The sequence below is a fragment of the Bufo bufo genome, chromosome 2, assembly GCF_905171765.1.
Source record: "Bufo bufo chromosome 2, aBufBuf1.1, whole genome shotgun sequence".
Lineage (NCBI taxonomy): Eukaryota > Metazoa > Chordata > Amphibia > Anura > Bufonidae > Bufo > Bufo bufo.
The window spans coordinates 239,083,044-239,110,452 of NC_053390.1; the positions used below are offsets into that span (position 1 = coordinate 239,083,044).

The window sequence follows — 27,409 nt, forward strand, 5'->3', positions numbered from 1 at the left end:
ACGTCGCATATGAGGTGGTGAGCGGGAAGGCCGAAGTTACGCTGTAGCGCAGACAGGCGAGCAGCGGCAGGATGTGAACGCCAGAAGCATGCACAGACGGCCCGCACTTTATGCAGCAGCTCTGACATGTCGGGGGTAGTTGTGAATGAACTTCTGCACCACCAAATTCAGCACATGCACCAGGCAAGGGATGTGCGTCAAACCGGCTAGTCCCAGAGCTGCGATGAGATTTCGCCCATTATCGCACACCACCAGGCCGGGCTTGAGGCTCACCGACAGCAACCACTCGTCGGTCTGTTGTTCAATACCCCGCCACAACTCCTTCGCGGTGTGGGGCCTGTCCCCCAAACATATGAGCTTCAGAATGGCCTGCTGACGTTTACCCCGGGCTGTGCTGAAGTTGGTGGTGAAGGTGTGTGGCTGACTGGATGAGCAGGTGGAAGAAGAGGAGGAGGAAGCCGAGTAGGAGGAGGAGGCTACAGGAGGCAAAGAATGTTGCCCTGCGATCCTTGGCGGCGGAAGGACGTGCGCCAAACAGCTCTCCGCCTAGGGCCCAGCCGCCACTACATTTACCCAGTGTGCAGTTAGCGAGATATAGCGTCCCTGGCCGTGCTTACTGGTCCACATATCTGTGGTTAGGTGGACCTTGCCACAGATGGCGTTGCGCAGTGCACACTTGATTTTATCGGATACTTGGTTGTGCAGGGAAGGCACGGCTCTCTTGGAGAAGTAGTGGCGGCTGGGAACAACATACTGTGGGACAGCAAGCGACATGAGCTGTTTGAAGCTGTCTGAGTCCACCAGCCTGAATGACAGCATTTCATAGGCCAGTAGTTTAGAAATGCTGGCATTCAGGGCCAGGGATCGAGGGTGGCTAGGTGGGAATTTACGCTTTTTCTCAAATGTTTGTGAGATGGAGAGCTGAACGCTTCCGTGTGACATGGTGGAGATGCTTGGTGACGGAGGTGGTGGTGTTGGTGGTACATCCTCTGTTTGCTGGGGGGCAGGTGCCAACGTTCCTCCAGAGGCGGAGGAAGAGGCCGAGGTAGCAGCAGAAGAGGTAGCAGGGGGAGCTTGAGTGAGTTCCTTGTTTTTAAGGTGTTTACTCCACTGCAGTTCATGCTTTGCATGCAGATGCCTGGTCATGCAGGTTGTTCTAAGGTTCAGAACGTTAATGCCTCGCTTCAGGCTCTGATGGCACAGCGTGCAAACCACTCGGATCTTGTCGTCAGCACATTGTTTGAAGAACTTCAACGCCAGGGAACTCCTTGAAGCTGCCTTTGGGGTGCTCAGTCCCAGGTGGCGGTGGCCAGTAGCAGGCGAACTCTCTTGGCGGCGGGTGTTCTGCTTTTGCCCACTGCTCCATCTTTTGCTACGCTGTTGGCTCGGTCTCACCACTGCCTCTTCCTCCGAACTCTGAAAGTCAGTGGCACGACCTTCATTCCATGTGGGGTCTAGGACCTCATCGTCCCCTGCATCGTCTTTCACCCCGTGTTCCTCCCTGACCTCCTGTTCGGTCTGCACACTGCAGAAAGACGCAGCAGTTGGCACCTGTGTTTCATCATCATCAGAGACGTGCTGAGGTGGTATTCCCATGTCCTCATCATCAGGAAACATAAGTGGTTGTGCGTCAGTGCATTCTATGTCTTCCACCGCTGGGGAAGGGGTAGGTGGATGCCCTTGAGAAACCCAGCCAGCAGAGTCTTCAAACAGCATAAAAGACTGCTGCATAAGTTGAGGCTCAGACAGTTTCCCTGATATGCATGGGGGTGATGTGACAGACTGATGGGCTTGGTTTTCAGGCGCCATCTGTGCGCTTTCTGCAGAAGACTGGGTGGGAGATAATGTGAACGTGCTGGATCCACTGTCGGCCACCCAATTGACTAATGCCTGTACCTGCTCAGGCCTTACCATCCTTAGAATGGCATTGGGCCCCACCAAATATTGCTGTAAATTCTGGCGTCTACTGGGACCTGAGGTAGTTGGTACACTAGGACGTGAGGCTGTGGCAGAACGGCCACGTCCTCTACCAGCACCAGAGGGTCCACTAACACCACCACGACCATGTCCGCGTCCCTTACTAGATGTTTTTCTCATTGTTACCGTTCACCACAATAAGAAAAAAATTATTTGGCCCAATGTATTGAATTCAAATTCAGGACTTTTTTTACAGGCACCTAACACTATCTGGCTATCTATTTAGGTACCGTATTACACTAATACAGGCACAGCAGAAACCACTGATTTAGGGAATTGCTAAGTTTGGAATTGTATTTCAACCCAGAACAAAAACTGTGCTTTGATGGACACTAAATAACTTGCCTAGCCACAGCAGTAACCACAGATTTAGCTGAATATAAATTGTAGGCCTATTATTTAGGCACTGGATGACAGGTATACGTTTACGGACAGAATTAGACTTGGAGATGCACGGTAGAGTGTGAAGTTATTGAGAATGACCCTATCAGCACCTTCAATGTAATATACCCTTTTATGGATAGATTTTAACATGGCCTGCTACAGCAGAAACCACTGATTTAGGGAATTGCTAATTTGGGAATTGTATTTCAAACCAGAACAAAAACTGTGCTTTGACGGACACTAAATAACTTGATCAGCCACAGCAGTAACCTCGGATTAGGCTGAATATAAATTGTAGGCCTAGTATTTAGGCCCTGGATGACAGGTATACATTTACGGACAGAATTAGACTTGAAGATGCACGGTAGCGTGTGAAGTTAATGAGAATGACCCTATCAGCACCTTCAATGTAATATACCCTTTTATGGATAGATTTAAACTTGGCCTGCTACAGCAGAAATCACTGATTTAGGGAATTGCTAATTTGGGAATTGTATTTCAACCCAGAACAAAAACTGTGCTTTGACGGACACTAAATAACTTGACCAGCCACAGCAGTAACCTCGGATTTAGCTGAATATAAATGGTAGGCCTAGTATTTAGGCCCTGGATGACAGGTATACGTTTACGGACAGAATTAGACTTGGAGATGCACGGTAGCGTGTGAAGTTATTGAGAATGACCCTATCAGCACCTTCAATGTAATATACCCTTTTATGGATAGATTTAAACTTGGCCTGCTACAGCAGAAACCACTGATTTAGGGAATTGATAACTTGGGAATTGTATTTCAACCCAGAACAAAAACTGTGCTTTGACGGACACTAAATAACTTGACCAGCCACAGCAGTAACCTCGGATTTAGCTGAATATAAATGGTAGGCCTAGTATTTAGGCCCTGGATGACAGGTATACGTTTACGGACAGAATTAGACTTGGAGATGCACGGTAGCGTGTGAAGTTATTGAGGATGACCCTATCAGCAACTTCAATGTAATATAACCTTTTATGGATAGATTTAAACTTGGCCTGCTACAGCGGAAACCACAGATTTAGGGAATTGCTAATTTGGGAATTGTATTTTAACCCAGAAAAAAATATATCCTTTGCCAGACAGCAGACAGTATTACAATTGGCTAGCCACAGCTGAAACACCAGATTTAGGGTACTGCTATTTTGGCAATTGTATTTCACCCCTCAATAAAATAGCAAGCACAGCCAAGCCCCTGATGTAGGATATAGCAACAAAAAAAAAACACACTATTGATGGTTAAATGGACTTGGTGGCAGCTTGTGCAAGACACAAAATGGGCACCGATCACGCCAGAAAAAAGTGACAGAAAAACGCTCTGGGCAGCCTAAAAACAGTGAGCAATTAAATAGCAGAGGTTGAATGATACACAGTTGTACATCAATCACTTCAGTAAGTGTTTTTGAAGAGTAAATCACTGCCTAATCTGGCCCTAACAGCAGCAGCTGCATCCTATCCCTACACTGATCAGAGCAGAGTGACGTGCGGCGCTACGTGACTCCAGCTTAAATAGAGGCTGGGTCACATGCTGCACTGGCCAATCACAGCCATGCCAATAGTAGGCATGGCTGTGATGGCCTCTTGGGGCAAGTAGTATGATGCTTGTTGATTGGCTGCTTTGCAGCCTTTCAAAAAGCGCCAAGAAAGCGCCGAACACCGAACCCGAACCCGGACTTTTATGAAAATGTTCGTGTTCGGGTCCCTGTCACGAACACCCCAAAATTCGGTACGAACCCGAACTATACAGTTGGGGTTCGCTCATCCCTAATGATGAGACCACGGAGTGGCCCAGTGACATAGTGGTGAGGGGGCAGAAGCATGAGAAGACCACAGAGTAGCCCAGAGACATACTGTAGTGTTAAGTGGCAGCAGCATGAGGAGACCACAGAGTGGTGAGGTGGCAGCAGCATGAGTAGACCCAAGAGTGGCCCAGTGACAGAGTGGGTAGCTGGGGGGCAATACCAGTAACAGCTGAAGATGGTGGCTGACAGTAGGAGCACCTGGCAGCATCAGAATAGTAGCTGAAGCAGGTAGCCAGAAGAAACAGGTCTTTTTTGTGAGTGTTGGTGTGGCAACATGGATGATCTAGTCTGATGCATCAGGCATTGATGTTTGAAAATCCTGGCTTATACAAGTCTGATTCAGTTTCTCTACATTTTGGGTGGACAGGAGAGTTCTCCTTGGGGTCCTGGGTCCTCTGCCTCATTTTCCTCATCGCCCTATAGCTCCTCTGGCTGCTCCTGCTCCTCCTCTCCTGTCACCTATGTAGAAAAACCACCCATTTCTCTACACATTGCTTGTGCTCCAATGTCCTCCTCCTCCTCTAGTTCAGTCCCCTCAGGGCTCATGTGGCCGTGATATGTAGTCGCCAAATCTCCTGTCCCCTGGCCAGCCAGATTTAGCAGCATCTATTCCAGGACATGAATCAGTGGAATGATGTTGTTCATCCCGTAGTCCTGGCGACTGACAAATAAAGTGGCCTCCTCAAAGGGCCTGTGCAAACGGCAGGTGTCACGCATAAGCTGCCACTGGCTAATATCGAAGTCACACAGGGGAGTACCTCTGTCCGCCTGTATAATCAAGAAATCATTTATGGCCTTTCTCTATTCATATGTGTGACTTTAGATTATGTGAGGGAGTATCTGTGAGAGCTAAATTATTTGTGTGCATTGCTGAGTAGCTATGCCTGACTTTATTGTGCTCTATACCAAGTCACAGCAGTGTCGTCTAGTTTATACACTGTGACTTGCTTTTGCTGCCAGGTTTATTTCATAGCAGCTTAGAGTATACTGTGATTACATTTATTTATTTTCTCTTCCTTCTCCAGGGTGTTGCACAGTTGAGTAATTAGGCTTTGGCTATCTAATTAGGAGAAGTTAAATAGCCAGTCTTGTGGGCAGCTTAGTCCTTTGAATCCAGGGGGGGAAAAAAGAAGTCTGGTTTGAGAGCAGCACTTATACAAGCAGACAAACAATTCGAGTTTGTGAGCATTCGCGTGTTTGATTTCAAGTGTGTGTTTGTATTAAGTGTGTGACTTTATATTACGTGAGGGAGTATCTGTGAGAGCTAAATTATTTGTGTGCATTGCTGAGTGGCTAGGCCTGATTTTATTGTACTCTATACCAAGTCAGAGCAGTGTAGTCTAGTTTATACACTGTGACTTGCTTTTGGTGCCAGGTTTATTTCATAGCAGCTTAGAGTATACTGTGATTGTATTAAAAAAAATTCTTCCTTCTCCAGGGTGTTGCACAGTTGAGTAATTAGGGTTTGGCTATCTAATTAGTAGAAGTCAAATAGCCAGTCTTGAGGGCAGCTCAGTCTTTTGAATCCAGAGGAAAAAAATCAGTCTGGTTTGAGAGCTGAACTTGTACAAGCAGACAAACAAGGCGAGTTTGTGAGCATTCACATGTTTGATGTCAAGTGTGTGTTTGTATTAAGTGTGCGACTTTAGATTATGTGAGGTAGTATCTGTGAGAGCTAAATTATTTGTGTGCATTGTTGAGTGGCTGTGCCTGACTTTATTGTATTCTATACCAAGTCAGAGTAGTGTAGTCTAGTTTATACACTGTGACTTGCTTTTGCTGCCAGGTTTATTTCTTAACATCTGAGAGTATACTGAGATTACATTTATTTATTTTCTCTTCCTTCTCCAGGGTGATGCACAGGTGAGTAATTAGGGTGTGGCTATCTAATTAGGAGAACTTAAACAGCCAGTCTTGAGGGAAGCTCATTCCTTTGAATCCAGAGGAAAAAAAGCTGTCTGTTTTGAGAGCTACACTTATAAAAGCAGACAAACAACGCGAGTTTGTGAGCGTTCACGTGTTTAATTTAAAATGTGTGTTTGTATTAAGTGTGTGACTTTAGATTATGTGAATTCAGATTCAGGGACTTTAGGAGGGGACTACAGTAAAGTTAGATTCTTATCACTGGGCTATATCGTATTTTTTCTCTTTTCTTGCATAATCCCCATTTAGTATGTCTTCCATTATTGACAGCGCAGTCCAGTGCACATCTTGTCCAATGTATGCAGTCCTGGAACAGCCGTTTGTGGGTGCATATCTCTGTTCAAAATGTGAGCAAATTGCCCGTTTGGAATCGCACATCGTGTATCTAACAAGGCGAGTTTCAACACTAAGAAGTGTTGACAATTTGGAAAAGAGTTTGCTACTCTTTGAGCAAGCACTCTATGGGGAAGATGTGGGGGAGGGTGGTAGTGAGGAGGCTCCGGTAAGTGAGGTAGCTAGCTGGATAACAGTTAGAAAGTGGGTAAAGGGAAGAGTGTCAGGGAGGCTAGCCCTGATCTGACACACCCCAACAAGTTTGAAAGGTTGGCAGATGAGGGGGAAATCAGTCCAGGGAGAGCACTGCTGCAGCCAGACCCGTCCTCTGCAAGTCAGGGAAATGTCAGCTCTAGTAAGCAGGGGACCAGGAGAGCAGGGCAGGCCAGACAGGAGCTGGTAGTGGGAGACTCAATTATTAGGGGTATAGATAGTGCGATCTGTCACAAAGAACGGGATCGTCGAACAGTGTGTTGTCTTCCTTGCGCTCGAGTTCGACACATCGCGGATTGGGTTGACAGATTACTGGGAGGGGCTGGAGAAGATCAAGCAGTTATGGTCCATATCAGAACCAATGACAAAGTTAGAGGTAGGTGGAGCATCCTTAAAAATGATTTTAGGGATTTAGGTCACAAGCTTAGGACAAGGGCCTCAAAGGTAGTGTTTTCCAAAATACTACCTGTACCACAAGCCACACAAAAAAGGCAGTGGGAGATTAGAGAGGTTAACATGTGGCTCAAGAACTGGTGTAGGAAGGAGGGGTTTGGGTTTCTGGAGAACTGGGCCAACTTCTCTGTCGGCTACAGGCTCTATCGTAGGGATGGGCTGCACCTTAATGGGGAAGGGGCAGCTGTGTTGGGGGAGAAGATGGCTGGAAGGTTGGAGGAGTTTTAAACTAGGGATTAGGGGAGGGTAATTATGTTACAGGATGGGAAGATAGTGCAGATAGAGCCCGGGGGCAATGTAATGGGACTGGGGGAGGAATGGAAGGAGGGACTAAAACAGTTCAGAAGGAAAGGTGTAGTGTAAAAAATATACATAAATCTCTTAATTGTATGTATACTAATGCCAGAAGCCTGACTATTAAAACTGGTGAATTGGAATTAGTGATTAGTGATAAGCAGCAGGGGCAATATTCGAATTTGTGATATTTCGTGAATATTTGGTAGAATATTCGTCATATAATCGCAAATTTGTGAATTTGAGATTATTTTCTTGATCGTGAAAAATCGGCAATGTAATATTCACGCAATGTGCACGAAATACAGACGTTGGTCACTATAGCTACATTTTTCAAGCTGCTAGAAGTTTGGGGGGAGGGGTATGCCTTTATGTAAAGTCCTGTCTAAAGCCCACAATCAGAGAAGATATAAGTTAGGGACATAAACATGTGGAGTCACTGTGGGTAGAAATGCATGGAGGCAATAACAATAATAAAATACTAATAGGAGTTTATTATAAACCATATAATATACCAGAGTCCACAGAAAATATGCTACTAAACGAGATAGACGAGGCAGCAGATCATAATGAGGTCGTTATTATGGGGGACTCCAACTACCCAGATATAAACTGGGAAAGTGAAACCTGTATAAAGGAAACAGGTTCTAGGCAATAACCAAAGACAATTACCTTTCCCCACTGGTTCAGGACACGACTAGAGGGACAGCCATACTGGACTTAGTATTAACCAATAGACCTGACAGAACAACAGATGTGCAGGTTGGGGGACACCTGGGAAATAGTTACCATAAAGTAATAATCTTCCAATTGTCATTCAAAATAGTGTTTCTTCAATGAGGAACAAAAATAGCCAAATTTCAAAAAATTTTGCCAACTAAGAGAGGCCATAGGCCAAATTAACTGGGACACAGTCCTCAAAAATTAAAATACAGCCACAAAATGGGATATTTTTGAAAGCATACAAAAATCTAATTGTGAGAGGTGCATACCTTATGGGAATAAAAGGTTAAGAAACAAGAAAAAAAACAATGTGGATAAATAGAACTGTAAAGAAAGCAATAAATGACAAAAAAGAAAGCATTTAAATTGCTAAAACAGGAGGCTAACGAGGAAGCACTATAAGGAAAAAAATAGAAAATATAAAAAACAAATAAAAGCAGCCAAACTAGAGACCGAGAGATTAATTGCCAAGGAGAACAAAACTAACCCTAAATTGTTCTTCAATTATATAAATGTTAAAAAGTATAAATCTGAATGGTATCAGCCCTCTACAGAGTAATGAGGGGAGAGTTGCAGAGACCGATGAGCAGAAAGCAAAGCTATTAAATATTTTTTTCTCCACTGTATTTACTGAGGAAAATAAACTGTCAGATGAAATGCAGAATATAAAAGTAAATTCCCGATTAAGAGTGCCCTGTCTAATCCAGCGGTGTCTTAAAAAGATTAAAATAGACAAATCGCCAGGACCAGATGGCATACATCCATGTATCCTAAGAGAATGAAGTAATGTCATAGCCAGACCCTTATTTCTGATATTTAAGGACTCTTTAGTGACAGGGAGTATTCCACAGGATTGGATCATAGCAAATGTGGTGCCAATATTCAAAATGGGTCCAAAAACAGAGCCCGGAAACTATAGGCTGGTAAGTTTAACATCTGTCGTGAGTAAACTGTTTGAATGTTTTCTAAGAGATGCTATCTCAATGAAAATAAGCAAATAACACTATATCAGCATGGCTTCATGAGAGATCAGTCATGTCAAACTAATTTAATTAGTTTCTATGAGGGGTTAAGTTCTAGACTTGACAGCGGCAAATCAATGTATGTTGTATATCTGGACCTCTCCTAAGCATTTCACACCGTACCGCTTGAAAGGTTAGTATATAAAATGAGAATGCTTGGACTGGAAGAAAATGTCTATATGTGGGTAACTGGCTCAGTGATAGAAAACAGAGGGTGGTTATTAATGGTACACACTGAGATTAGGTCACTGTCACTAGTGGAGTACCTCAGGGGTCAGTATTGGGCCCTATTCTCTTCAATATATTTATTAATGATCTTGTAGAAGGCTTGCACAGTAAAATATAAATTTTTGCAGGTGACACTAAACTGTTTAAAGTAATTAACACGGGAGAGGACAGTATACTGCTACAGAGGGATCTGGATAGATTGTAGGCTTGGACAGATAAGTGGCAGATGAGGTTTAACACTGACAAATGTAAGGTTATGCACATGGGAAGGAATAATGCAAGTCACCCGTACATACTAAATGGTAAAACACTGGGTAACATTGACATTGAAAAGGACCTACCATAGGAATTTTGTTGAACAGCAAACTAAGCTGTAGAAACCAGTGTCAGGCAGCTGCTGCCAAGGCCAATAAGACTATGGGTATAGATGCCCATGATGAGAATATAGTCCTACCACTTTACAAATCACTAGTCAGACCACACATGGAGTACTGTGCACAGTTCTGGGCTCTTGTGAACAAGGCAGACATAGCAGAGCTGGAGATGGTTCAGAGGAGGGCAACTAAAGTAATAACTGGAATGGGGGGACTACAGTACCCTGAAAGGTTATCAAAATTAGGGTTATTCACTTTAGAAAAAAGACGACTGAGGTGAGATCTGATAACTATTGTAAGGGATCGTCTCTTTTCAGGGGGTCACACTCACAGATATCTTCGCAGACACGATTATAATGTTCAAACTCTTGCTATATTTCAGACACTTTAGCAAAGCACAGGTTAAGAAGTCGCAGCTTCAACTTATCACGCGTGACATCCAAACAAAATAACAAACGCTTGCCCGGCTAGGCTCTAACTAAACACAAGTGTATCCCTGACTCACCTAGAGAGCCCTGTTCACACATGGAGCACAAATGCGGCTTTCCTCAGCCATTCAGTCCAGCAACCTCCAGGCTGTGACACTTCAATAACTTTTGGGGGATTATGGCCCAATAGTCCTCCCGACTCTGGCCTCGTGATCCTTGTTTCACAGGCATCACCGCGTCCTCCAAAGTTCAGGCTATCGCCTAGCCTCGTGGCCCCTGAGCCCACCCGGCTGAGACCACTCACACAGAGCCTCACCAGGACTCTGCTTCACATGACACTCCAGAGTGAGACACACCCAAGATCCAGTAGCAGGATTAAAGAGGATCCCTGGACATGAGCATGCCCTAAGTCCCGGACTGGAACCTGGGGAAACAACACCTCAATGTTCATATTGCCACACTATGTATAAACATATCAGGGGTCAGTACAGAGATCTCTCCCATCATCTATTTATCCCCAGGACTGTGACTGTGACAAGGGGAAATCCTCTGCGTCTGGAGGAAAGAAGGTTCGTACACAAACATAGAAGAGGATTCTTTACGGTAAGAGCAGTGAGACTATGGAACTTTCTGCCTGAGGAGGTGGTAATGGTGAGTACAATAAAGGAATTCAAGAAGGGCCTGGATATATTTCGGATTGTAATAATATTATAAGCTATAGCTACTAGAGATGGGCCGTTGATCCAGGGAGTTATTCTGATTGGAGTTGGGAAGGAATTTTTTCCCCCTTATAAACTGTGTTACTATTGTAAGGAATCGTCTCTTTTCAGGGGGTCACACTCACAGATATCTCACCAGACAACGAATTTTCATGTCCAAACTGCATTTATTTTGGCACTGTTCTTATAAAGGATAGTCCAGTTATACATCACTGGGTGGGGTGAGGTTCCCGCACCGCCAACACTTAAAACGCAAATAAACTCCTGCCCGTCTATGCACTACCTAAACAAAATACGTCTCTACCTCACTCGTAGAGAACAGTTCACACATGGACATCATATGCGGCTTTCCTCAGCCAACATTAATACAGCAGCCTCCAGGCTGTGGCAATTCCAGTACCTTTTGGGGGAGTGTGGCCCAGTAGTCCTCCCCACTCTGGCCATGCAACCCTTGTTCTCTAGGTGTTGCTAGGTCCCACAAACTTCAGTCTATTTAAAGCCTTGTGGCCCCTCAGTCCTCCTGACTGAGACCACACACAGAGCCTCTGCTTCACAAAACAGTCTCGCTCTCCCTTCCCAGACTGACACACTAGGAGGCGCTTTATGCCAGACTGATTAGAGTAGGCTTCACCTGCACTCACCTCAGGCATGAGGGAATACCCGTGCTGAAAGGGTGTGGACTGGCAGCTCCCACTACCAAACCTAACTGCCAGTCCAATTAAAATCTAGCCCAGAATACAACATAAACAAAACTGTCTCAGCAAACTATCCTTTGCTGAGACACTGCACACTTTTGGATTTTAGTAATCTCACCCAGCTGAGGTATCTGGGTGAGATATACACGCCCTCCTTCACTGTGTGCCTTGCCACACTATGTTACTATGTATTGAACATGTTCGCCATGCACGGCACATTTTGCATCCCTCCTTGACGCAGCGCCCACACCATGTTCCTTTCCGTTTTCGGTCTTCATGGTTCCGATTTTTAGTTGTTGAGGAGAAAACCAGGATTTGATTTCTTGATGAAGGATGCGGAGCAGTTCCTCCCCTGTGTGACTGCCTTTGTCCAGGCAAACTAGGTGCAGAACAGCATGACGACGCCGTGCCCTGCACATGTGGTATGTTGGTGGGGCACTGTGAATTGTCCTCCCTTAGTGAAGGCTGAGGACACGGTGGAGGAAGAGGAGGCAGAGGCGGACATTGTTGCAGGAACAACGGCGTGAAAACGTGGAGGCGGAAGCGGCGTCATCTGGCCAAGTTGCTGGTGTGGCTGGGCAGGATCCATATTTACCCAGTGGTCCATAAAGGACATATATTGTCCTTGACCATAGTTACATCTTCACACGTCGGCGCTGCCGTGCACTATGGCAGACACCAACAGGCTCAAGGACTGGCCCACCTTCTGTTATACATATTTGTGCATGGCTGATACTGCCTTTTTGGCCAGGAGCACGTTCAGCTTCTGCGCCGTTGGATGAGTGCACACATACTGTTGTCTCTTGGCAATCGCTTCGGTGATCGATTGCTGACTGAATGACTGACGAGGAGTAGGAGGAGGAGCAGGAGCATCAGGAACAGCAGATGATAGGAAGGACAGACAGCTCCCTTTGGCTGAGGTGGTGGAGCCTTGACTGCATGAAATTTGGTGCATGCCACTGGGAGATGCAGCGGATGCTGCAGCAGGCTGGACCACCACATCGGAGCCACAGTTCTCCCAGGCCACTTGATGGTGACGCTGCAAGTGTTGACGCAGGGCCATGATGCCAAAATTGGCACTCTGGCCACTATTCACCTTCTGACCAAAAATCCGGCAAATGGCCATGTTCACCTCCTCCGGCGGCCTAAGAAAAAATTGCCACACTGCCAAGTATGGTATTTTCCCACCAACACTCCTTGCTGACTGCCTGCTACCGCTGCCTCCGTAAACCCTTCACCGCTACTTCCCGGGCCGGTAGGCTCCTGCAAAGCAGGTGGTCTACCCCGGGCACTTTTGGCTCCCAACTTCCCACTGCTGCCACCCTGCTGACTCACAGCCACGCTGCCACCCTGCTTGCTAAGCCGCTGCTTCACGCACAAGTTGCCACCATCTTCTCCTGATGATGAAGCCCCTTCTTCACCCGGCTCCCAAGTGCGATCGGCTACATCCTCATCATCATCCTCTATTGTTTGCACGTCACTGATGACCCCCTCAACGGTCTCAGGGCCAGGAGCCTGACCGCTAGCAACACCTGCTCCCATGCGACTCTCCTCATCACTACTTGCCCGCCTACCAGAGAAAGAGGCAGATGTCTACTCCAGATCTTGGCTGGGCAGTAGCTGCTAACTGTCCTCTAGTAGCTCGTCCTCGCTGAAAAGTGGAGCCGAGCCTACGGCATATAATACTTCTCGCGCTGAGGAAATTGAAAATGACAGAGGAAGGTTCTGGACAGGTGGGGGCACAGGGCTTGCTCCCGGGCCATGCCAACTAAGCGTCGTGTCAGAGGAACTCACTGACTCTTGGTTTAGGGTGTCTGATGTCACTTGCGACGAAGTCGAAGACCGAGTCAACCATTCAAGCACTGCTGGGTTACTGGTCAAGACACGACTGCTAGATGAAACCGGGAGCTCAGGCCTCTCTCTGCGACTCCTGCTGCCACCCTCCCTTCTTCTGCTGCTTGCGACAGAAACATTTCCCTTTGAAGGGCCTGTCACCTGTCTGTCTGACATACTGTAAGATAAAAAAATTAAATTAAAATTAAAATAATACCCCCCAAAAAAGACTGTAGTACAATGTTACTTCACCGCTGAATGGCAGTTAAGACATATATATATATTTTTTTCTGATTAACCACCTCAGGACCGCCGTACGCAGGATTGCGTCTTTGCGGCGGTCCTGTTGTTCTGGGTGGACGCGCCGGTGCGTCCTCTCGCGAGACGCGAGATTTCCCGTGAACGCGCGCACACAGGCGCGCGCGTTCACAGGATCGGAAGGTAAGCGAGTGGATCTCCAGCCTGCCAGCGGCGATCGTTCGCTGGCAGGCTGGAGATGTGATTTTTTTAACCCCTAACAGGTATATTAGACGCTGTTTTGATAACAGCGTCTAATATACCTGCTACCTGGTCCTCTGGTGGTCCCCTTTGTTTGGATCGACCACCAGAGGACACAGGCAGCTCAGTAATATGTTGCACCAAGCACCACTACACTACACCCCCCCCCCGTCACTTATTAACCCCTTATTAGCCCTTGATCACCCCTGATCACCCCATATAGACTCCCTGATCACCCCCCTGTCATTGATTACCCCCCTGTCATTGATCACCCCCCTGTAAAGCTCCATTCAGATGTCCGCATGATTTTTACGGATCCACTGATAGACTGATCGGATCCGTAAAAATCATACGGACGTCTGAATGCAGCCTTACAGGGGAGTGATAAATGACGGAGGTGATCACCCCATATAGACTCCCTGATCACCCCCCTGTCATTGATCACCCCCCTGTAAAGCTCCATTCAGATGTCCGCATGATTTTTACGGATCCACTGATAGACTGATCGGTTCCGTAAAAATCATACGGACGTCTGAATGCAGCCTTACAGGGGAGTGATCAATGACTGTGGTGATCACCCCATATAGACTCCCTGATCACCCCCCTGTCATTGATTACCCCTCTGTCATTGATCACCCCCCTGTAAAGCTCCATTCAGATGTCCGCATGATTTTTACGGATCCACTGATAGACTGATCGGATCCGTAAAAATCATACGGACGTCTGAATGGAGCCTTACAGGGGAGTGATCAATGACTGTGGTGATCACCCCATATAGACTCCCTGATCACCCCCCTGTCATTGATTACCCCCCTGTCATTGATCACCCCCCTGTAAAGCTCCATTCAGATGTCCGCATGATTTTTACGGATCCACTGATAGACTGATCGGATCCGTAAAAATCATACGGACGTCTGAATGCAGCCTTACAGGGGAGTGATCAATGACTGTGGTGATCACCCCATATAGACTCCCTGATCACCCCCCTGTCATTGATTACCCCTCTGTCATTGATCACCCCCCTGTAAAGCTCCATTCAGATGTCCGCATGATTTTTACGGATCCACTGATAGACTGATCGGATCCGTAAAAATCATACGGACGTCTGAATGCAGCCTTACAGGGGAGTGATCAATGACTGTGGTGATCACCCCATATAGACTCCCTGATCACCCCCCTGTCATTGATTACCCCTCTGTCATTGATCACCCCCCTGTAAAGCTCCATTCAGATGTCCGCATGATTTTTACGGATCCACTGATAGACTGATCGGATCCGTAAAAATCATACGGACGTCTGAATGCAGCCTTACAGGGGAGTGATCAATGACTGTGGTGATCACCCCATATAGACTCCCTGATCACCCCCCTGTCATTGATTACCCCTCTGTCATTGATCACCCCCCTGTAAAGCTCCATTCAGATGTCCGCATGATTTTTACGGATCCACTGATAGACTGATCGGATCCGTAAAAATCATACGGACGTCTGAATGCAGCCTTACAGGGGGGTGATCAATGACAGTTGGGTGATCACCCCATATAGACTCCCTGATCACCCCCCTGTCATTGATCACCCCCCCTGTCATTGATCACCCCCCTGTCATTGATCCCCCCCCCCCTCTGTAAGGCTGCATTCAGTCTTTTTTTTGGCCCAAGTTAGCGGAATTTTTTTTTTTTTCTTACAAAGTCACATATTCCACTAACTTGTGACAAAAAATAAAATCTCACATGAACTCACCATACCCCTCACGGAATCCAAATGCGTAAAATTTTTTAGACATTTATATTCCAGACTTCTTCTCACGCTTTAGGGCCCCTAGAATGCCAGGGCAGTATAAATACCCCACATGTGACCCCATTTCGGAAAGAAGACACCCCCAGGTATTCCGTGAGGGGCATATTGAGTCCATGAAAGATTGAAATTTTTGTCCCAAGTTAGCGGAACGGGAGACTTTGTGAGAAAAAAATAAAAAATATCAATTTCCGCTAACTTGTGCCAAAAAAAAAAATTTCTATGAACTCGCCATGCCCCTCATTGAATACCTTGGGGTGTCTTCTTTCCAAAATGGGGTCACATGTGGGGTATTTATACTGCCCTGGCATTCTAGGGGCCCCAAAGCGTGAGAAGAAGTCTGGTATCCAAATGTCTAAAAATGCCCTCCTAAAAGGAATTTGGGCCCCTTTGCGCATCTAGGCTGCAAAAAAGTGTCACACATCTGGTATCGCCGTACTCAGGAGAAGTTGGGGAATGTGTTTTGGGGTGTCATTTTACATATACCCATGCTGGGTGAGATAAATATCTTGGTCAAATGCCAACTTTGTATAAAAAAATGGAAAAAGTTGTCTTTTGCCAAGATATTTCTCTCACCCAGCATGGGTATATGTAAAAAGACACCCCAAAACACATTCCCCAACGTCTCCTGAATACGGCGATACCAGATGTGTGACACTTTTTGCTGCCTAGGTGGGCAAAGGGGCCCACATTCCAAAGAGCACCTTTCGGATTTCACTGGTCATTTACCTACTTACCACACATTAGGGCCCCTGGAAAATGCCAGGGCAGTATAACTACCCCACAAGTGACCCCATTTTGGAAAGAAGACACCCCAAGGTATTCCGTGAGGGGCATGGCGAGTTCCTAGAATTTTTTATTTTTTGTCACAAGTTAGTGGAAAATGATGATTTTTTTTTTTTTTTTTTTTTTTCATACAAAGTCTCATATTCCACTAACTTGTGACAAAAAATAAAAACTTTCATGAACTCACTATGCCCATCAGCGATTACCCTGGGGTCTCTTCTTACCAAAATGGGGTCACTTGTGGGGTAGTTATACTGCCCTGGCATTCTAGGGGCCCAAATGTGTGGTAAGGAGTTTGAAATCAAATTCTGTAAAAAATGACGAGTGAAATCCGAAAGGTGCTCTTTGGAATATGGGCCCCTTTGCCCACCTAGGCTGCAAAAAAGTGTCACACATCTGGTATCTCCGTACTCAGGAGAAGGTGGAGAATGTGTTTTGGGGTGTCATTTTACATATACCCATGCTGGGTGAGAGAAATATCTTGGCAAAAGACAACTTTTCCCATTTTTTTATACAAAGTTGGCATTTGACCAAGATATTTATCTCACCCAGCATGGGTATATGTAAAAAGACACCCCAAAACACATTCCCCAACGTCTCCTGAATACGGCGATACCAGATGTGTGACACTTTTTTGCAGCCTAGGTGGGCAAAGGGGCCCACATTCCAAAGAGCACCTTTCGGATTTCACTGGTCATTTACCTACTTACCACACATTAGGGCCCCTGGAAAATGCCAGGGCAGTATAACTACCCCACAAGTGACCCCATTTTGGAAAGAAGACACCCCAAGGTATTCCGTGAGGGGCATGGCGAGTTCCTAGAATTTTTTATTTTTTGTCACAAGTTAGTGGAAAATGATGATTTTTTTTTTTTTTTTTTTTTTTTCATACAAAGTCTCATATTCCACTAACTTGTGACAAAAAATAAAAACTTTCATGAACTCACTATGCCCATCAGCGAATACCCTGGGGTCTCTTCTTACCAAAATGGGGTCACTTGTGGGGTAGTTATACTGCCCTGGCATTCTAGGGGCCCAAATGTGTGGTAAGGAGTTTGAAATCAAATTCTGTAAAAAATGACGAGTGAAATCCGAAAGGTGCTCTTTGGAATATGGGCCCCTTTGCCCACCTAGGCTGCAAAAAAGTGTCACACATCTGGTATCTCCGTACTCAGGAGAAGGTGGAGAATGTGTTTTGGGGTGTCATTTTACATATACCCATGCTGGGTGAGAGAAATATCTTGGCAAAAGACAACTTTTCCCATTTTTTTATACAAAGTTGGCATTTGACCAAGATATTTATCTCACCCAGCATGGGTATATGTAAAAAGACACCCCAAAACACATTCCCCAACGTCTCCTGAATACGGCGATACCAGATGTGTGACACTTTTTTGCAGCCTAGGTGGGCAAAGGGGCCCACATTCCAAAGAGCACCTTTCGGATTTCACTGGTCATTTACCTACTTACCACACATTAGGGCCCCTGGAAAATGCCAGGGCAGTATAACTACCCCACAAGTGACCCCATTTTGGAAAGAAGACACCCCAAGGTATTCCGTGAGGGGCATGGCGAGTTCCTAGAATTTTTTATTTTTTGTCACAAGTTAGTGGAAAATGATGATTTTTTTTTTTTTTTTCATACAAAGTCTCATATTCCACAAACTTGTGACAAAAAATAAAAACTTCCATGAACTCACTATGCCCATCAGCGAATACCCTGGGGTCTCTTCTTTCCAAAATGGGGTCACTTGTGGGGTAGTTATACTGCCCTGGCATTCTAGGGGCCCAAATGTGTGGTAAGGAGTTTGAAATCAAATTCTGTAAAAAATGACGAGTGAAATTCGAAAGGTGCTCTTTGGAATGTGGGCCCCTTTGCCCATCTAGGCTGCAAAAAAGTGTCACACATCTGGTATCTCCGTACTCAGGAGAAGGTGGGGAATGTGTTTTGGGGTGTCTTTTTACATATACCCATGCTGGGTGAGAGAAATATCTTGGCAAAAGACAACTTTTCCCATTTTTTTATACAAAGTTGGCATTTGACCAAGATATTTATCTCACCCAGCATGGGTATATGTAAAAAGACACCCCAAAACACATTCCCCAACTTCTACTGAATACGGAGATACCAGATGTGTGACACTTTTTTGCAGCCTAGGTGGGCAAAGGGGCCCACATTCCAAAGAGCACCTTTCGGATTTCACTCGTCATTTTTTACAGAATTTGATTTCAAACTCCTTACCACACATTTGGGCCCCTAGAATGCCAGGGCAGTATAACTACCCCACAAGTGACCCCATTTTGGAAAGAAGAGACCCCAAGGTATTTCGTGATGGGCATAGTGAGTTCATGGAAGTTTTTATTTTTTGTCACAAGTTAGTGGAATATGAGACTTTGTAAGAAAAAAAAAAAAAAAGAAAAAAATCATCATTTTCCGCTAACTTGTGACAAAAAATAAAAAGTTCTATGAACTCACTATGCCCATCAGCGAATACCTTAAGGTGTGTATTTTCCGAAATGGGGTCATTTGTGGGGTGTTTGTACTGTCTGGCCATTGTAGAACCTCAGGAAACATGACAGGTGCTCAGAAAGTCAGAGCTGCTTCAAAAAGCGGAAATTCACATTTTTGTACCATAGTTTGTAAACGCTATAACTTTTACCCAAACCATTTTTTTTTTACCCAAACATTTTTTTTTAATCAAAGACATGTAGAACAATAAATTTAGAGCAAAATTTATATATGGATGTCGTTTTTTTTGCAAAATTTTACAATTGAAAGTGAAAAATGTCATTTTTTTGCAAAAAAATCGTTAAATTTCGATTAATAACAAAAAAAGTAAAAATGTCAGCAGCAATGAAATACCACCAAATGAAAGCTCTATTAGTGAGAAGAAAAGGAGGTAAAATTCATTTGGGTGGTAAGTTGCATGACCGAGCAATAAACGGTGAAATTAGTGTAGGTCAGAAGTGTAAAAAGTGGCCTGGTCTTTCAGGGTGTTTAAGCACTGGGGGCTGAGGTGGTTAATAAACTCCCCCACCACCAAAAAAATATATATATAACTCAATTCACTGCAGAACGGGAATTAAGACATATTCTTTTTTCTATTTCTACACCCCAAAAAAAGAAATATAACAATCACAATTCACCGCAGAACGGGTCATGGGACGTACGTATATTTTCTTTTTCTACACCACATAAATGGCTGAAGTACAATGTAACTTCACTGCTGGATGCCAATTATGACATATATTTTCTCCTTTTTTCCTATTTCTACACCCTAAAAAAGAAATATAACAATCACAATTCACTGCAGAACGGGTGATGGGACGTACATATATTTTATTTATCTACACCACATAAATCGCTGTAGTACAATGTAACTTCACCGCTGGATGCCAATTATGACATATATTTTCTCCTTTTTTTTCCTATTTCTACACCCTAAAAAAGAAATATAACAATCACAATTCACTGCAGAACGGGTGTTGGGACGTAAGTATATATATTTTTTCGACACCACTTAAATGGCTGTAGTACAATGTAACTTCACCGCTGAATGGCAATTATGACATATATTTTCTCCTTTATTTCTCTATTTCTACACCCTAAAAAAGAAATATAACAGTCACAATTCAATGCAGAACGGGTGATGGGACGTATGTATATTTTCTTTTTCTATACCTCGTAAATGGCTGTAGTACAGTGTAACTTCACTGCCGAACGGCATTTAGGATATATATATTTTTCCTATTAATACACCCCCTAAAAATGTAAAACAATGTAAAATCAACGCAGAAAACGGATAATAGGACGTACGTATCTATCTTATTAATACACCCTGTAAATGGCTGTAGTACAATGTAACTTCATCGCTTAATGGCAATTATGAATATGTATTTTTCCCTTTTTTTTCCTAATAATAAACCCCCCAAAAAAGTAAAACAATGTAAAATCAACGCAGAAAGGCTAATAGCATGTACGTATCTTTCCTATTAATACACCCGTAAATGGCTGTATCACAGAACTTGCACTCCAATCACAAGCCAGGTTTGCTGGAATTAGTGATGTATCATATAGTGCAAACAACCTAAAAGCAATTTGGATCCCCAAAAAGTGCAGCAAAGTGTAATAGAATCACTCCTATTGCACCCTGTTCTCCTTTTATAGTGTGGATGATGCCTCCCTATCCTTTCCCTACACCTTGACTAATCTTTCCCTGAACTTGTAAATAGATTTTTTAGCACAATGAAGTCTTTCCTAGCACTGTCCCTAGCGCCTGATGATGTCTCTCCCTGCACTAAGCGCACTGGAAAATGGCAGAATCCAAAATGGCTGAGGGTATTATTTATATTACACACATATATATTGATATTTCTGCAACCATATTTCAGTCCTATGTTATCTGATCATACAGTCACACTAACTTCTACTAAATGTACTGTATGTTGCCAAAAAAGGGAGCAGGTACAAGGAAGTATGACTGCAGATTAAAGCTACTGTATGTACAATAGTTTTTTTTAGCAGTTTGCAACCATTCATTTTATAGATTTGCATAGAAAACTGGAAATGGTAGATTTTTATTGAATAGCGTTTGGACAATTTTAGTAATAACCCCAGTGTATTGGCAGATTAATAATTTTTGTTAAATCTAACAGTTTGCAACATATTCTAATTACTTATTAGTGTGAAAAACGACATGAAGACTAGACATAGAAATAGCAGCAAATCAATGATGACGTCACTGTGCCTGGCCAGCGTGACGTCATCACATCGGTGCGCGCAAGATTTGGCGCATTTTTTCAATCAAGTTGGCTGCGAAGGCCTAATTAACCTCTAAAATGCCTCAATATGACTGTCAGATGTCACGATCAGCGTTGAACGCAGCACCTGAGGGGTTCAATGACGTGAGCTTGCACACAATGGGGAAAAGTGTCAGCCTCTCTGGTAGTCTGGACCAAGGGAGGTCACAAATGCCGGTGCTTTTTCGTATAGTGTGCAAACACCGCCATCACTTATGGATTGCAGGGTGGTCGTAACCACAGAAACAAGTAGTGTATAATGTGAAGGAAAAATGAATCCAGGTAGCAAAGGAAGCACTATGGAGAATCACAATACATTAGTAAGTGGCTTATATTAACTTTCTCTACATAATGAATGCTACTGATGAAGTAACACAACCCCTTTAAAACAACTGTACTATACAGACCTGGGTAAGATTATAAAAATGAAAAATGACTACTTCTAGGGGAATGGAGGCATTATCTGTGGAGCATTTAGGTACATTTGGAGGCTTTTCTGATGTCTTCAGACATTTGGAGGACCCATTTCATTACAATTAACACAATTGTATCTTCCAAAAAATGTATTGCTATTTATGGGACCTGAGATTTGGATCTCTACTGTGGACAGTTTATAAGAGATTGATTAAGTTACAGTGTACTTGTTTTGCTGATCCAGTTGCCTGTTATTGTTTAATTTAGGTTAATTTAGACATACATATAGCTTAAGTTCACAGCTTTACATAGTAATATTTTTTATTACAAGATTTTCTTACCTCACCATAGTTAATAGTATTATTGTAAATCCTCATTTCTGGATATACATTTTCCAGGTACCATTTGAAACTACGACACTGCAGTTTATGTCGAAGAGCCAGTCTTTCAGTGACATCACCAAAGTCCACCCCAGGGTTCTTTTAAGAGAAAATAAGACCAGATATCAGGTTTCTGTTTTATACTGCAGTTAATTATTGTAGCAACACTATACAAAAATTGCTATATGTTTATACACCACTAGCAGAAGGACACGGCTTCACACAGGCATATTTCAAGTACTGTATTTCATTTAATAATTGTGTGTCATTAAAAGATATCAACAGTATCCCCCATAACAGTGACCTCTACAGCACCCTGCCCCTGTAACAGTGAACTCCGTAGTCCCCCATTCCTTAACACTGACCCCCCCACAATGCCCCACCACTTTAAAATGTGACCTCAACAGCAGCCCAACCTTAACTTTGACCTTCACAGCAGCCCGCTCCTTTAACAGTGAGTTTCACAGGTCCCCGCTCCCTTGACAGTGACCTCCTCAAGGGCCCGCCCCCTTAACAGTGCCCTCCACAGTAACCCGCTCTCTTAACAGTGACCTCACAGTACCCTGCTGCCTTAACAGTGACCTCCACAGTGGCCTGCCCCCTTAACAGTAACATCCACAGTGAATGCCTCTTTAACAGTGACCTCCACAGTGCCCACCCCTTTAACAGTGACTTCCACAGTGCCTTGCCCCTTTAATGCTAGGGCAACACGACGATATGTGTCGCGCAACATTTTGTCTCAACAATTTTTATAATGATAGGCTATGGTGTTGCACTGCGACATGTGACATGCTCCGACACGACAGTCACCAAAAATCCATCCAAGATGGATTTTTCTGCGACTGTCGCTTCTCAGTTGCAGCATGTCACATGTCGCACTGCAACACCATAGACCAGTGATGGCTAACCTTGGCACTCCAGCTGTGGTAAAACTACAACTCCAAAGATCCCCCCCTTGCTTGGCTGCTCTCAGAACTCTATAGAAAAAAATGGAGCATGATAGGGAGTCGTAGTTTCACCACAGCTGGAGTGCCAAGGTTAGCCATCACTGCCATAGACTATCATTATAAAAATTGTTGCGCAACACATGTAGCAGTGTAGTTGTGCCCTATGTGTCGTGTGACAACATGTTGTCGTGTAACCAAGTAAAAATGGAACAAAACAAAATTATCAATATTTGATTTGCCTAAATGTGTTGTGCTTTGGAATCTTGTAAGGCAGGGCACCTTAGATTTCAGTATTACACTGCTAGTCTTTCTGTCATTTTTTTTAAATCTATACACACTGACCAAAAATATAAACACAACACTTTCGGTTTTGCTCCCATTTTGCATGAGCTGAACTCAAAGATCTGAAACATTTTCTACATACACAAAAGACCCATTACTCTCAAATACTGTTAACAAATATGTCTAAATCTGTGTTAGTGAGCACTTCTCCTTTGCAGAGATAATCCATCCCACCTCACAGGTGTGGCATATCAAGGTGCTGCCTTAGACTGCCCACAATAAAAGACCACTCTGAAATGTGCACAATTTTGCCTTACTGGGGGGGTTCAGAAAACCAGTCAGTATCTGGTGTGGCCCCCATTTGCCTCACGCAGTGCAACACATCTCCGTCACATAGAGTTGATCAGGTTGTTGATTGTGGCCTGTGGAATGTTGGTCCACTCCTCTTCAATAGCTGTGCGAAGTTGCAGAATATTGGCAGGAACTAGAACACTCTGTCATATACGCTGATCCTGAGCATCCCAAACATGCTCACTGGGTGACATGTCCGGTGAGTATACTGGCCATGCAAGAACTGGGATGTTTTCAGCATCCAGGGATTGTGTACAGATCCTTGCAATATGGGGCCGTGCATTATCATGCTGCAACATGAGGTGATGGTCGTGGATGAATGGCACAACAATGGATCTCGTCACGGTATCTCTGTGCATTCAAAATGCCATCAATAAAATGCACCTGTGTTCGTTGTCCATAACATACACCTGCCCATACCATAACCCCACCGCCACCATGAGCAACTCGATCCACAACGTTGACGTCAGCAAACCGCTCACCAACACGACGCCACACACACTGTCTGCCACCTGCCCTGAACAGTGAAAACCAGGACTCATCTGTGAACAGAACGCCTCTCCAACGTGCCAGACGCCATTGAATGTGAGTACTTGCCCACTCAAGTCGGTTACGACGACGAACTGCAGTCAGGTCCAGACCCAGATGAGGATGACGAGCATGCAGATGAGCTTCCCTGAGATGGTTTCTGACAGTTTGTGCAGAAATTCTTTGGTTATGCAAACCGATTGTTGCTGCAGCTGTCTGGGTGGCTGATCTCAGACGATCATGGAAGTGAACATGATGGATGTGGAGGTCCTGGGCTGGTGTGGTTACACGTGGTCTGCGATTGTGAGACCGGTTGGATGCACTGCCAAATTCTCTGAAACGCCTTTGGAGATGGCTTATGGTAGAGAAATTAACATTTATTGCAACAGCTCTGGTAGACATTCCTGCAGTCAGCATGCCAATTGCACACTCCCTCAAACGTTCCGACATCTGTGGCATTGTGCTGTGTGATCAAATTGCACATTTCAGAGTGGACTTTTATTGTGGGCAGTCTAAGGCTCACCTGTGTCTAATCAGCACCTTGAAATGCCACACCTGTGAGGTGGGATGGATTATCTCAGCAAAGGAGAAGTGCTCACTAACACAGATTTAGACAGATTTGTGAACAATATTTGAGAGTAATGGGTCTTTTGCGTATGTAGAAAATGTTTCAGATCTTTGAGTTTAGCTTATGTAAAATGGGAGCAAAACCGAAAGTGTTGTGTTTATATTTTTGGTCAGTGTGTATAGATTTTAAAAAAATGACAGAAAGACTAGCAGTGTAATACTGAAATCTAAGGTGCCCTGCCTTACAAGATTCCAAAGCACAACACATTTAGGCAAATCAAATATTGATAATTTTGTTTTGTTCCATTTTTACTTGGTAAGGGTGTTATTTATTCATGTACAGAGTGCAAATGCCACGCATCTGTTATGTGGGACATATCACACATCTACATTCACACATTCCCTACCAGGTTTTATTTCTAGTACTAGCTTTTGCATGGATTGATTTGATTTTTATGAATAATTTATGTAAGTACACACAAGAAACACATTGTATGCTCCCAAGACATTGAAATGAGGGATGGGTTTAGATGTTTTGCTGATTGCTGTGTAATATGGAACCTCATGTTTGAGACACTGCATGTAAGTAAAAAGCGATATGCCTGTAGTTGCATTTACCAAGATCTGCTCTAAAGTAGTATTATTATTTATTTTAAAGCGTCATTAATTCCATGGCACTGTATAGTGCACTGTATGGGGTTACACAATTTCAAAATATAATAAACAGACTATTAACAGACTTTTACAGAGCGGTAGAGGACCCTGCCCGCAAGAGCTTACAATCTATAAGTGAAAGGGAGAACACAGTAGGTGAGGGTGTAGGCTGCTCATGTGGCTGTGTGGTGGCAGCATGCTATTGCAAGTGGTAGGCTTTCCTGAAAAGTTGGGATTTCCAGGTTACTCTTGAAGGTTTGGATGTTGAGGGAGAGTCTGATGTGACACGAGGCACGTGACAAATCTTGTAGTCGATTGTGTGACGAACAGATGAGAGGAGAACAGAGGAGGAGGTCCTGTGAGGATCAGAGATTATGTGGGGATGCATCGAGGAAGCAAGTCAGAGATATAAGTATTTCTACAGGTCATATACTCTAATATGTGGGTATATCTTTGGGCATTAGATTTATTAACCATAGCTTGTATAAAAAAAAAAAAAGCCTATCTCATTAAGACATGGCAGGACACATACTTTATTACAGGTGCTATTAGGGTGCTGCCACATATTGCGGCTGTGCTGCATTTTTGGTGTGGCAAAAAAACACATGCATTTTTTTGCAACAACATATTCGCATTTAAAGTTCATTTTCAAAGGAAAATGCAAAGGAAAAACATACAGCAAAACTGAATTACAAAATAGAGATACAATAACCCCTTCCTAACCAGCACTGAACATGTATGGAGCTGGTTGGGTCTTTAAAGTTAGCGCCTGCTCGCAAGCACAGCGGGCACCAAAGCCAGGGCCGGCAAACTGGGCAATTGCCCAGGGCCCTCTGCTTCAGTCGGGTTGGGGGGACTCCGCACTGTTACTGAAGAGTTGGGAGTCCCTCCTCTGACTCCATATATGGTTATGAACATGAAGGGAGTATCCACAAGCATTGTCAGTATGCTTGGGGACACCCTGTGTATTTAAGTCTTATTTAGCTTCTATTTTTGAAATGTTTCTGTCCATAAATGACCCCATTGTAGAAACTAAACCCCTCAAGTTACTTAAAACCGATTTTACAAACTTTGCTAACCCTTTAGGCGTTCCACAAGAATTAAAGGAAAATGGAGATCAAATTTTAAAATTTCACTTTTTTGGCAGATTTTCCATTTTAATCCAATTTTTTCTTTAACACATCGATGGTTAACAGCCAAGCAAAACTCAATAATTATTACCCAGATTCTGCGGTTTACAGAAACACCCCACATGTGGTCATAAACTGCTGTATGGGCACACGGCTGGGTGCAGAAGAAAAGGAGCGCCACATGGTTTTTAGATGCACCCTTACAGTAGAAACTCCCAAGAAGTGACCCCATTTTGGAAACTAGGGGGTAAGGTGCCAGTTTTATTGGTAATATTTTTGGGTACATATGATTTTTTGATCATTCATTATAACACTTTATGGGGCAAGGTGACCAAAAAAATGGGTTGTTTTAGCACAGTTTTTGTTAATTTATTTTTACAGCGTTCACCTAAGGGGTTCGGTTAAGTGACATTTTTATAGAGCAGATCATTACGGACGTGGCGATACCTAATATGTATACTTTTTCCTATTTAAGTTTTACACAATAATAGCATTTTTGAAACAAAAAAAATTATGTTTTAATGTGTCCATGTTCTGAGAGCTATATTTATTTTATTTTTTGAGAGATTTTCTTATGTAAGCGCTAATTTTTTCCGGGATGAGGCGACGGTTTCATTGGTACTATTTTCTGGGATATACGCCTTTTTGATCACTTGGTGTTGCACTTTTTGTGATGTAAGGTGACAAAAATGTATTTTTTTTTTTTTTACGGTGTTCACCCGAGGGGTTAGGTCATGTGATATTTTTTTAGAGCTGGTTGTTACGGACGCAGCGATACCTAATATGTATACTTTTTTTATTTATTTCACTTTAACACAATAATAGCATTTTTGAAACCAAAAAAATTA

The 27,409-nt window shown here is 43.8% G+C and overlaps 1 protein-coding gene across 1 annotated transcript in view; it reads right to left on the reverse strand.

Annotated features, from left to right (window-relative positions):
* The window catches only part of GALNT9 (polypeptide N-acetylgalactosaminyltransferase 9), an 832,217-nt gene that overhangs the window by 117,069 nt on the left and 687,739 nt on the right, over nt 1-27,409 (reverse strand). The window contains exon 8 of the mRNA XM_040416273.1: nt 22,064-22,201. Within this exon, the coding sequence (XP_040272207.1) occupies nt 22,064-22,201 (138 nt within the window). The remainder of the gene's footprint in view (nt 1-22,063; nt 22,202-27,409) is intronic.